Source organism: Colossoma macropomum, unplaced genomic scaffold, assembly GCF_904425465.1.
Source record: "Colossoma macropomum unplaced genomic scaffold, Colossoma_macropomum, whole genome shotgun sequence".
Lineage (NCBI taxonomy): Eukaryota > Metazoa > Chordata > Actinopteri > Characiformes > Serrasalmidae > Colossoma > Colossoma macropomum.
Genome location: NW_023494810.1, coordinates 6,222,940 through 6,235,594, shown reverse-complemented (window position 1 = coordinate 6,235,594; position 12,655 = coordinate 6,222,940). Strand labels below are relative to the sequence as shown.

General features: G+C 40.5%; 1 protein-coding gene across 1 annotated transcript; it reads left to right on the top strand.

The window, feature by feature from the left end:
- Positions 1-3,131: 3,131 nt before the first annotated feature.
- Positions 3,132-12,639, top strand: LOC118799710 (taste receptor type 1 member 3). Its single transcript, XM_036559706.1, has 9 exons — positions 3,132-3,187; positions 3,265-3,465; positions 4,859-5,159; positions 6,651-7,007; positions 7,244-7,672; positions 9,552-9,755; positions 9,848-9,968; positions 10,846-11,216; positions 11,835-12,639. The coding sequence occupies exons 2-9, from the start codon at positions 3,266-3,268 to the stop codon at positions 12,408-12,410; spliced, it is 2,559 nt and encodes an 852-aa protein (XP_036415599.1). The 5' UTR covers positions 3,132-3,187; position 3,265; the 3' UTR covers positions 12,411-12,639.
- Positions 12,640-12,655: the final 16 nt, after the last annotated feature.

Here is a 12,655-nt window from a genome sequence, read left to right as displayed (position 1 = left end):
TCCACACAAAGATCTACTATCAGTTTGATGTTGTTAAAGAAGTGTTTTATCATTTTGTTTAACATTTTATGAAGTAATCAAAAGAACGTTGTCAAAGTTTACCAACAGTAAAATGGTTAAAGTGTCCACTGCATTAGCCAGTACTAGATACCAGAGGCAAGTAAGTTTTTCATAATTCAGAGAAATTTAGAGCTGCTACTACTATGATGGAAAGCACAGATGTCAGTGGTCACTTTCAGCCTTGCAAGAATATGGAAATGAGCCTCTAGCAAAGTGTTCGAAATCAGAATGATAGATGCTCTTGATTACATCCTATTAATGTGACAGACTATCACCAATCATAATGAATGTATGGTGGGAGAATAGAGGGTAATGACACTGGAGAAGAAAGGCCATGTGTGGTGGAATAACTACCAGCCCCTAACGTCTTGGACTCTTTATATTGCTTCTTATGCAATTTTACCCCCTGACCGATGGGTAGCTGCAGTAACTTATTAATATATGTCAGCTATTAGTCTACATAAGAGCACCAGCTTGGTAGACACAACAGCACTAGTGGTTAACAAGAAATTTGCACTGTCCTGTTTTAATTAGTTGAAGGTACTTTTCGTATCTGGCCACATTTTTTGCACGAGGACCCAAAAGTTCCTAGTTACGCCACTGTACACTGGGTGTTGTGTAAACTAAATGAAAATGTTCCTCTCCAGGTCTGAGGATGATAAGGAGCGGTGTGGGCCTTTACCTGCTTACGTCAAAGATCTCTGAGGAGATAGAAGAAAGAATGACAGCCCTTGAGGAACTGAGAAGAACACTTGGAAGAAAGCCACATGGGGACACAGGAACGCATCTAAGACTAAAGACTAAAAAGATCTGAAATGTTAATGATCAGGAAATAAGTAATACATGAGTATTTGAGCCCTTTTATTCTCTCCCTCAAAGAGTACTGGTACAAACACTAACTAAAAGTGTGGGGAAAGTGTTCCCCCTGGTGGACAGTGATGGAACAGCAGTGCAGCAATGGATAGAGACTGTAATTACTGCAACAAGACTCTATATATTCAAAGACGTCAACATACAGTTGAGAAAGTTAGGTAGACTTATAATACTTTATCATTTTCTTCACAGATTTCTGCACAGAAAGGAGCTCAAGGAAAACAGAAAAGCGTTTTCAAAGCCAGTTCAGCTCTAAAGCATGCAAAACACTTGGAAATGTGTGGTATAATCGGAACTGCAATGGAATAACAGCCAAAAGTGCATGCAAAGTTTTTTGCTTAAACTTTGGCATAATGTATCACTTGACATTAAATGCATGCAAATTCTCTACAGCCACATGATCTATGACTGTAAGTAGTTTGTGTATGTATAAAAGGCCAGTTTGCAGTTTTCACTGGAAACCAGTCCACAGAGTACTGCAATAAAAGTGCTTTAGATTACTGATAGCTCACCAAGGAGCCCACTTAAAACCAAAACATCCCAGAACTGTCCCTTCAAAACCTACTAGAAAGTTACCCTAAGTCCTTTTCCCTCAAGTGTTTTTATACAGTATTGTGTTAAAGTCAGAGACCACCCTTTATTTCTATGATGTCCAGTCCAAACAACCATTAGGTACAAGTTCATTTTCAGGAGAGATTTCTGAGGAGATTGATTTGATATAATTCACTTGCATAAGGCACAAATTCAAAAAATGATTAACAGATACAGAGAAAACACGACTTCTAACAAACACTTGCAAGACCTGGTAGACATCAAAACACCCCATCAGATAAACAGCACTTAAAGCTTTCATCTTTGAGAGAGAGGAGAAAATCAAGCTGCTTCAGATCCAAAAACATCCACAGGTGTTTTTGTCCATCCTTCCACTGTGAGAAGACCACTCAGTGCTATGGGTCTGAAAGGATGTGTAGCTGTCAAGAGGCCATCACTGAGGAAAGGAAATGGACAAACAAAGAAGAAAATGTAAAAATTTGAAGCAGCACTATGTAAGTTTATTTTAGTTTTTCAAACCACGTTATATGTCTTTACATAATTATGTCACATGTACAGACTCAAAAAGAAGGTCAGGCTCAATATTTAGGTCTCAAATGCGAAATCAACGTTATACTGATGAAGACATGATGACAATAGTTGATAATTCACTCACTCAGAAGATGAGTCCTGCATCAAGTTTTGACTGAGTTCTCTTTGAATACTCTTTCAACTCACTTGCAATCATCAGATTCATCCACTCGTGGGGGGCTGAATCACAAATGCAATGCATTGCATGCAATTACACATGTCCACCAGAGAGGTCTCCAAATCTCCATATGTTACATAGTGCTGCTTTAAAAAGTGGATACACTAAATACTGAAAAAATGCCTTTAAAGTTAATTGTTTTTTTGCCTAGACCACAACAGACATTGTACTTTGGCCCCCCAATACAAGAACATTGGGCACTCCTTTCTTTATTACTTACATGCAGACGTCTGACATCACTACACAATAGTAGGATATTACCAATAATTAGCTATTAGCGTAGCATCTACTATTGCTGACTTTTAATAGACTAATCTTATTTGAAGTATTTTTTCAACAAATATGTGTGCGTCTTTCTTTTTAACATGCCCTGAACCCAAATGTACTCTAAAGAGCCTTGAGTCAAACCCACAAGCAAATACCATGGAAATAGGCTAAGTGACTGAAACATGAGAGCCTGCAGCTGGGCTCATTTCCATTTCTCACCTATGTAATATATTCCAACATTTTCACACAAATATCTTACACAAAGTGTAAAACAACCACAGGAAAGGTTTTTCTCTACAGTAGTTCAAATGTGACCCAGAGTTAAAGTCAAGCGTTCTGCAGCTTGAGTTCAGCCCGAATGCAGACACATACATAATCCTTACAGAGTCATCTTACCTCAAGAATTTAGAAGCATTTAAAAGATTATGCTTCTAATAAGTAAATCAGCCTCTGTAGAAGAATCTCTGAACATCTGATCTGCAGTCAAAGTGCAGAACCAGCAAATGTTCAAACAAATGTGCGGGCAACATCATGTAAACCACTCATTTAAATACACATCCGCCTCTGTATGTGGATATAGCACGGTCAAGCCCCGGCAGACCAGGCAGCTATTAGGACCCACAGCATTAGCGTCTCCAGACCACCAGGAAAGACACTTCTCAGAGCACTTTTACTACTTTTACTTAGGTAAGACCACCCTTCAAAAGAGCTGAAGCATCCTTTAATTTTGCTAATCAAATACTGTCTTGTCTTGTGTTTTGCAGAATGGCCATGCAGTGGACACTGCTGGCTCTTTGTCTTATGCTCAAGGCTGGCCACGGAGAGAATCCACAATGGTTCAAAAACATCTCCACAAATCTCTTCAGGTCTCCAGGGGATATTCTACTTGGAGGGCTTTTCCCCATCAACCAGCTGACCAGCAACCTGAGCAAAAGAGTGGAACCGGATGATATTCACTGCGACAGGTAGATCACTTCAAAAGGGATCAGCCTTTACCTAACAAAGTGGAGCTGGTTTTGTTTGTTTGATAGCTGTCGTTCTTCATCACCCTTTAATAGATCTTCGTGAAGGGCTTTTCTGTGACAATGTCGGTGTCAGACATCTCGTGGAGAGTTTATATACTAATTGGACTATATGCACAGACTAGATGTCCAAAGGTCAGTAGACATCTACTGAAATTGAGTGTGTTTATAGGGAGTTCATCCTCATTTGCTGCAGTAACAGCCTGTACGCTTCTGAGAAGGCTTTTCACCAAATGTTGGAATATTGCTGTGAAGATTTGATTGTATTCAGCCACAAGTAGCTTTGTCACTCCAGAGAACGCAGTTCCACTGCTTCACAGCCCAATGCTGGGGAGCTTTATACCCCTCTAGCCAACGCTTGGCAGTGGACACGGCGATCTTATGCTCATGTTCGGCTGTTCCAGAGTGAGCATACACAAGCTGTGTGTGCGTAATAGAACTCCTGTCAAAAATGGGTGCACCTTAACGTAACTGAATTCGGTAATTAGAAGAGTGTCTGCATACTTTTGGACATATAGCATACAATACAGTACTGTGCAAAAGTCAGAGACCACCCTTGCATTAATTTCCAAGAAAAACAGCCAGTTATTCATTTTTTAAGAGATTTTTTTTGAGGAGATTAGATTAGATGAGGAGAACAAGTGGACAAAAACAGGAATCTCCAAAACTAGAGTTCAAAAAATGATTAAAAGATACAGAGAAAATGTGATTCATAGCAACCTTGCAAGACTTGTTAGACCAACAAAACTGTCAGTGTCAGATAAACAGTCCTTAAAGCTTTCATCCTGAGAAATATGAGAAAATCAAGCCCTTCCACTGTGAGAGGACAACTCACCGCTATTGACGTGAATGGACGTGTAGTTGTCAAGTACAGCAAGGAAGAAACAAAGAAGCTGGTGATTGTCTCTGAACTGAACAATGAACTGGTCATTCCAGAGTCCAGACCTCAGCATCACTGAATGTGTTTGCAGCCAACATCTAAGACTGAATTTTGGAGGTGTGGAAAAATATCTTGCAGATTTCTTTGGAAATAACTAAAAGCAAGTCTTCCAAACTGATTTTACACAGTACTGTATATGCAATAGCTTGTATTCCACTATCAGTTACCACAGCTACAACAATGCAGGCATCAAAAGCTGCATTCAACTTTATAGTGTTATAAAATATAAGGTAGCTTATTTCTAGGTATTCTGTCAAAGTTGGTGGATCAACTCAAAAGGTATTAGCCAGTAACTGCAATGGGAGTTCGCTTCGCTTCGCTTGCACATGGTGTTGCTGTTATTTTTTATACTCCTTCGTTTGTCTTAGACCTTGTGATTTGTATTTTGTGTGACAGTGTTGATGCGTACGGCCTGGCAATGGCATTAGTGATGAAGTACACTGTGGATGAGATCAATGCTACACCTGACCTCCTCCCTGATGTCACGCTGGGCTTCGAAAGCCATGACTGCTGCAGGCAGCCAGCAGTCATCATGAAGCCCACCCTGCGGTTTCTCACCACAGGTTCCTCTGACGAACTGGAGGTGATGTGTAACTACACTGAGTACATGACCCATGTGACAGCAGTCATTGGCCCATGCAACTCTGAGATAGCCGCTGTCATTGGAAAGTTGCTTGGCTTTTTCTTGATGCCGCAGGTAAGAACCATCAAGCTCTAGTAGCAACAGCATCTGGTTTCTGGTTCAAAATTAGCAGTTTGACTCACAAGACAATGTACAAAGAAAAAGAAGAGCATTATGTATAAAAAAAAAATTACAGCATTTTTCATTCACCCCAAATGGCACCCCAAAGCTTGTTTGACACCTGAAGTTTACTTCCTTAGTCTTGCTCTGGTGCTACAAGTCTAATGTAGGCTAACAAATAATGAAACCTTGTGCTGGGTTTGGCTAAAGCTTTCTGAGCTTTCCAACCTCAAACTAGGAAGAAACAAAAAAAGGCCCATCGACTTGGAAGTCGGAAAGGTGCCCTCAACTATGAGTTCAGCATATAACGTCATACCAACATGGCTGCTCACAGTGACAACAGTAATAAAGTACCACTTCATTCAATGGTTACTATATAAGATCACCTTTAAATGAAATTATGAGTAAAATCTATAATACTGACCATAAAGAATGTCATTTTAGGAAGGTAAATAATAATAAGGTAAATAATAATGTTAGCTTGCTAGCTTGTTGCCAAAAATAATCTCCCTCATGTGTTTTCCCGCTGTCGCTTAAGCGTCGTGAAGGCAAAAATGATGTAATTCTGATCAATTAAATGCAGCACTATACCTCACTGATTAGCGTCATACTTTTATCTATAAAAATGGATGAAAAGTATACTGTATGTTCTCCATTCCTTGTCCAGTTTTTAGGAAAGAGCATGTCTTTCAAAGTCAGAAGTAGAGGGTGGTTCAAAAAGATTAATCTGATTTCAAAATGATTTATTTCACTTGGAAATCATTACAGAACAGAAAACAGTGAATGGTTTAAGTGAGCATTAAGTTTATTATGTTACTGTACAAGTGCTCAGTATGAACCTCCTCCAGCTGTACAGACAACATCAACGCCATAGTCAAACTCATCCCATACTGGATTGAGCATGTCGGGTGTCGCTGCACTCACGGCTCTTTCAACGAGATTTTGGAGATCATCCAGTGCTGTGGAACCAGAGACGAACGCTCTGAGCTGTTGGAGGTTCACTGCTCATGAAAATCACGTTGCACAGTTATGACGGATTCACTCTTATTGAAGTGGAGAACTCAGAACGTTTGCTGCTTAGGGGTCTCATCTCCTCGCAGACTGAAGGGAGCCATCTTCCGGTGACAGTCAGAAACTCTATGACCCCCTCTTTCAATTGGTGAGTGATTGGTTCCTAGGCGCCTCACGGTTGTAAAAATATGGCACTTTGAAATCAGAATAATCTTTTTGAATCACCCTGTATTTTAGCGACTACTCAGAGAGCTTTGAAGCATGTATGTGATGATTCGGGTATACATTTTGCACAATGCCAACCTTGTGGCTATAAGCTTCCATTACTTATTAGCTCCATTAGCCTTGTAGCTCCAGCACAAAACTAAAGAATCAGCAATCAGCAAACACATCTTGGCTGAAGACTCTGAAGTCATTTGACTCCTCTCCTCTCAGGTCAGCTACAGGGCCACCAGTGATGAGTTCAGTGACAAATTGCAGTACCCATCCTTTGTGCGTACCGTGCCCAGTGACCGCTGGCAGGCCGCTGCTATGGTGCAGCTGCTGAAGGAGTTTGGCTGGAACTGGGTGGCGGTGATAGGCAGTGAGGACGAGTACGGCAAACAGGGAAAGCAGCAGCTGTCCAGCATGGCCTCTGATGCGAATATCTGTGTCGCATATGAAGGGCTGATACCAGTTTATGGTGACCCAGTGCCAATGATAAGGGAGATCCTGGACCGTATAAAGGAGACCAAAGTGGGAGTGGTGGTGTTGTTCTCAGTCTCTCAAGCAACTACTGCTTTTTTCAAAGAGGTAAGAGAAATTCCTGCACAAATTCTCAGGGAACTGTTTATCCCCACATGGAAAAAGGTACATATTTTGGAAATATTAACAGTATACAGCACTGTACACAGATGAGGTTTTAAATGATTTATTAAAGATTTACACCACTAAATCCCCAAAGATGATGAGGACAGTTAAAAGATAATCCAAATATCCATTAAGGCCATAAAAGAGTAATGCTGAAGAGCGATGATGTCCTTTTGCAGGTAATCAGGGTGAACATGACAGCAGTGTGGGTGGCCAGCACAGCCTGGGCTCTACACAGTGGCCTCATCACACTGCCTGGCATTGAGACTATAGGCACTGTACTGGCCTTTGCTGACATGACCCAACCTGTGAGCCTGCTCAGCCCGTATGTTCATGAGCTCTTTGCCAAGCTGGAGAAAGAGAGGCTCCAGCAGGGCACTCCACAGCCGAGCTCCAGCAGCACCTCCCCTCTGGACAACCCTTGCCCAGACTGCTGGAACCTTTCTTCTTTGAATGCGAGTATAGTGGACACGGAGCTTGTGCAGCGCACTGCTTTCAGTGTGTACGCAGCCATCTACAGTGTGGCGCATGCCCTGCATGACACGCTTGGCTGCAGTGCAAACAAATGCTCCAGACACCCCAGATACAACAGAATCTACCCGTGGCAGGTAGGAATTGATCTCAGACACCTTACTGGACTCTACTGTGTTGTTTAAATCTCAAAACATCTTAACAAAGATTGAATACTCTGTTTGACACTGAGAGACAATTATTTGTCTTTATTTTTATTTTCTTTATTGTAAGGTGACCTTGGGTTACTTGAAAGGCACTCTTAAATAAAATGTATTATTATTAGTAGTAGCAGTATTATTGTTGTTATTATTATTGTTGTTGTTGTTGTTGTAATGTTATTATTATTATTACTGAACCAATAATCCTAAAATACAGATGATAACATGCAGACAATCATTTTGCCAATATTGAGAGGAATTTCAACAATTTTGCAAAATTTTTCTATATAATCCAATGAGATGTAAACAGATTCAGAGTGATTTGATGTGAGATGGTGCACTGTAGAAAAACTGTCTAACTCTTTTTTCCTTTTTTCATCAGTGGTGGTGATATGAACCAGGGGTCACAATGTCTATAATGTAAATACTGGCTTTTTATTTACTCTTCCCAGGCTTATGACATACTAAGTCTTATTATTCAGTAACTACACAGACTACAGTACAATCTAGCTGAGTTATTCTTAGGTTATAGAAGCATGTATGAAAACATTGGGCCTGTGGGTCCTGGCCATTTAAGGGGTTAGACTCTCAGACCATTATACATTTGGTTCCTATCACCTCCACTGTGAACAATTCTGACTCTGTAAGTTTCTCTAGAATGGTGCATTTCACATGAACCCACTGCAAATGACTCTGTTTACATCTTTAACATTTAATTTTGTTAAATCAGTGGAATTCTCCTCTAAGACCAGTAACTAGAAATCAGTGAAACTGTTAAAAATGCAGGGAAGTTTCACCCCAGTGCTACCATATTCAAAGGAATGTAAAGGAATGGCCCGGCAAAACTCCAAGGAACACAATTGTCCACTTGCACCAGATGTAGTCATAAATACATCCCCAAAACTTCTCTCATCCTGCATAGATGTGTCAGTGTGATTTGGGGAGCAGTGTGACTTACTATGAACTATAAAACTCAACAAAACTGTAGTAGCTGGTAGCATTTTAGACAACAGATTCTCACATATAGACGCCAGTTTACATACTATTTCTGTTATTTCTGCTAATAAATAACCGTTATTTAGTAGGGGCAGCCATTGTATCACAAGCCACTGCATGCTGTCATTTTATTATTCAATTAGTGTGTGCTGCATGTAAATGATATGTAAATGAGGTGCAGGTAGGCTGGTGTTTGATTTCTCGCGCTGAAGCTGATTCATCATCAGACTCATCAGCGCTCAAATCTCAGCTTGTTTCTGTATCATATGAATGTTTCATGAATTAGAGCTGTTTGTACCATTAAATGCGATCAAATCTGTGCTCTTTTTTACACCACTTTGAGGTTTAAGAGCTAATGTGTTCTGAACCACAGTGGCCCTTACATAAACACTGTGCAATCTTAATGAAGACTTGGAAGTTTTGGGGATGTTTTTACAGGAAACATTTGGGTGACTATTGACTTCCACTGTTTGTTAGCAACATAAGCCTTGTAGCACCAGCACTAAATTAAAGAAATAAAATTTGGACACCAAACAAGTGGAAAAATTCTGTAAATGTACAAATGTGTAAAAGACGTTCACAAGTCTAAGAGTTCAGAATTTTGACAATTGGCAACTGACAATCATATCAGTTCGATAAAAAATCTGTTTCAATTTAAACCATATTGTATTACACCGGCCAGTATTATTGGTTATCAGATTTTTAGCTCAGTATCAGTGACAAACCATATGGGTGACAAAATTTTCATATCAGTCAGGCTACTAACAGTATGACATGGCAGTAAGTAAACAGTGACAGAACCTTTTGATCTGGTCCACAGGTGCTGCAGAAGCTACAAAAGGTTTCTCTGACCCTGAACGGAGCACACATTGAGTTTGATAATGAGGGAAACCCGTCCATCGGCTATGATTTAGTGGTCTGGATCTTTCAGAACAACACCGTGACCTTCCGAGACATCGGGACTTTCATCCGGAACATCACAATTAATAAGCAGCTCATCCCATGGCACACAGTGAATTCTGTGGTATTAAGGCTTTGTGATATACACACCTTTAAATAATCTCTATCAGAATTCTCAAAATCTTAGATGAAATGTTACTGTGATATCTGTGACAGGTTCCCACATCTACATGCTCCTCTGACTGCCAATCAGGACAAGTACGCATAGTTAAAGGCTTTCACTCCTGCTGCTTCGACTGCATTGACTGCAAAGAGGGAACCTACCAGAACAAAACGGGTGAGTTAACTTCACCTACAAGGCTTTACAGTCAGTTTGTCTGTGTACAAACCTCAATTCCAAAAATGTTGGGACAGTATGTGAAATGCAAAATAAAAGAGAAAGCATTTGTAGATCCACTTGTATTTAAATTAGAACAGAAAAAAAAAGATATTTAATGTTTAGCTTTGTTTTGGAAACATACGCCGATTCTTTATTTGATGCCTGTAACACATTCCAAGTTGGGACAGAGGCAAATTAAGACTATGAATGTTGAGAAATGTTCAAAAACTTCTTATATAGGTGATTCAGTCATGCTTGGGAAAAGGTCCTTTATGAGCAGGGATGGGTTGAGGTTTGCAACTTTTCTAAAAATATGTCAGCAAAATAATACAACAGTTTCCAGGCCAACGTTCCTCAACAAATAATTGTAAGAATTTTAGGTATTAAACACTCTACAGTGCATAATATCATCAAACAATTCAGGGAATCTGGAGAAATCTCTGTGCATAAAAGACAAGGCCGAAAGCAACAACTGAATGAGTGTGACCTTCGATCGCTCAGAGGAAGTCATGTGTCACCTATGCCCAGAAAAACTGGCAACTTCTTGCGATGACAAGTCAGCCTTTCAGATTGTTTGGAAAGTTACACATGTTATAAAAAGTTGGATGCATTTTAAAAGTTTTGTTTTATTATTATGGTATTTTAGGTTTACATTTTGCAAACATCAATAAATCTGTGGAGCTTCAACATCAGCTGATTTTATCAGCCAACCGATACTTTGTTCAGGAACTACTGTACACTAATAACTTCAACCACACACACCAAAGCACTTGACTTTAACATATAAAGACATTTTACCATCTGCTTACTTTACACATCTAACTTCCTTCAAAAGATGATGTCCAGTGCACACCATGTCCATCTGGCCAGTGGTCCACCCTGCGCAGCACCAGCTGTGCCCTGCCCACCTATACATACCTGTCCTGGAATTCTTATGAGTCAATAGGACTGGCTCTGGCAGGGGCTCTCCTGCTGGCCTGCCAGGCAGGGGTGGGATTCCTGTTCTTCAAACACAGAGGGACGGCAATGGTGAGCGCCGCTGGAGGGCCTCTGAGTGGCCTGAGCTTGATATGTCTTATGGGAGGCTGTGTCAGTCTGGTGCTGTTTGTTGGTCAGCCGGATGATACAGCGTGCCGTCTGCAGCAACCTCTAAACGCCGTATTCCCCACAGTGACTCTCTCCACCATCCTGGCAATCTCCCTACAGGTAGCTTAAAAATGTCAAATCTCCTAATAGCGTGTAGAATATTTAATTTCAGTTAAATTAAAGGTAGATTTGGCATCATGAGTACAGCTTGATCATTTAACCCTGTTGTCAACATTATTATTAGAAAAAAGAATATATATATATATATATATATATATATATACATACATACACCGATCAGGCATAACATTATGACCATGACTATGTCCTTGTTTCTACTCTTATTGTCCATTTTATCAGCTCCACTTACTATATAGGTGCACTTTGTAGTTCTACAATTACAGACTGTGGTCCATCTGTTTCTCTGCACACTTTGTTAGCCCCCTTTTACCCTGTTCTTCAGTGGAACAGAAAACTTATCATAAAAATAAAATTAATGTTCACTCCCTAGTCCATACAGCCCATATATGGAAAAATAAGCTGTGGAAACAGTCCATTTTGCCTTCATTAGGGCTGATTCTTTTTTCAGACCCTTAAGGAATTTAAAGTGTTAACAGTTTGGGCTGTATCTCAAACAATACAGGGCAGCCTGTACTGCGAGACTGTGGGCTTTTTGACTGTTTATATGTCGAATATGGGCCTTTAAGAGCATAACATATGTCTCTTTTATCTTCGCAGATCGTCTGTGTGACAGAGTTCCCTGAAAGAGCTCCAACTCACCTGGAGAACCTGCGAGGACCTGGCACCTGGATGGTGGTGCTGGCTTGCTGTGGGCTTCAGATGGGCCTCTGTGGCTGGTTTATGAGGGAAGGGCCCTCGCTGACCCATTACGTGGCCAGACTGGAAGTGAATTTTCTGACAAGGTTCCTGTCCTGCCCTGTGGAGCCTGTCCTGAACTTTGGCCTAATGCTTGGTTTCAATGGTCTTCTGTCTCTGATCTCCTTCATGTGCACCTTCATGGCCATGAAGCCAGTTAAACAGTATAACCTCGCTAGAGACATCACTATCTCCAGCCTAGCCTACTGTGTGACATGGGTCATATTTATTCCCATCTACGCAGGTCTCAGTGACAAAGACAAATCTATTGCTCAAGTAGTGGTTACTTTACTAAGTAACATGGCACTGGTGGGAACTTATTACGGCCCAAAGTGCTATCTGTTGGTTAAGCACCCAGACCTTAACACACCTGACTACTTTCGTACTTTCCTGGAGGGAGCTCCACCAATACCACCAGAGGAGACCCAGGATAAATAGGCAGATAGGCTGAGGTGGGTAGAGAAGCTTAAAGCCATCCTCAGCTAAAAGTGTTGTTACTTTAATGAAATAATGACAATACAATAAAAAACTTGAGAAAATAAATAAAAAAGTTCTCAATAGATGCCTGAGGTTGTGTAAGCAAGAATACCTGACCACAAAATGATGCACAAGATCAGAGGTCTGTTGAAATGCCGTGCAGCTTATTACTACATCCAGCATCTATAAACATTGGCAAGGCTTAT

What these genes read in the sequence shown, in the direction of transcription:
- LOC118799710 (XM_036559706.1), top strand. Translation starts at nt 3,266, where the DNA reads ATGGCCATGCAGTGGACACTGCTGGCTCTTTGTCTTATGCTCAAGGCT. An exon ending in CTACTGCTTTTTTCAAAGAG is followed by an intron (nt 7,008 to 7,243) that starts GTAAGAGAAATT and finishes GTCCTTTTGCAG; the next exon opens with GTAATCAGGGTGAACATGAC. An exon ending in AACCTACCAGAACAAAACGG is followed by an intron (nt 9,969 to 10,845) that starts GTGAGTTAACTT and finishes TTCCTTCAAAAG; the next exon opens with ATGATGTCCAGTGCACACCA.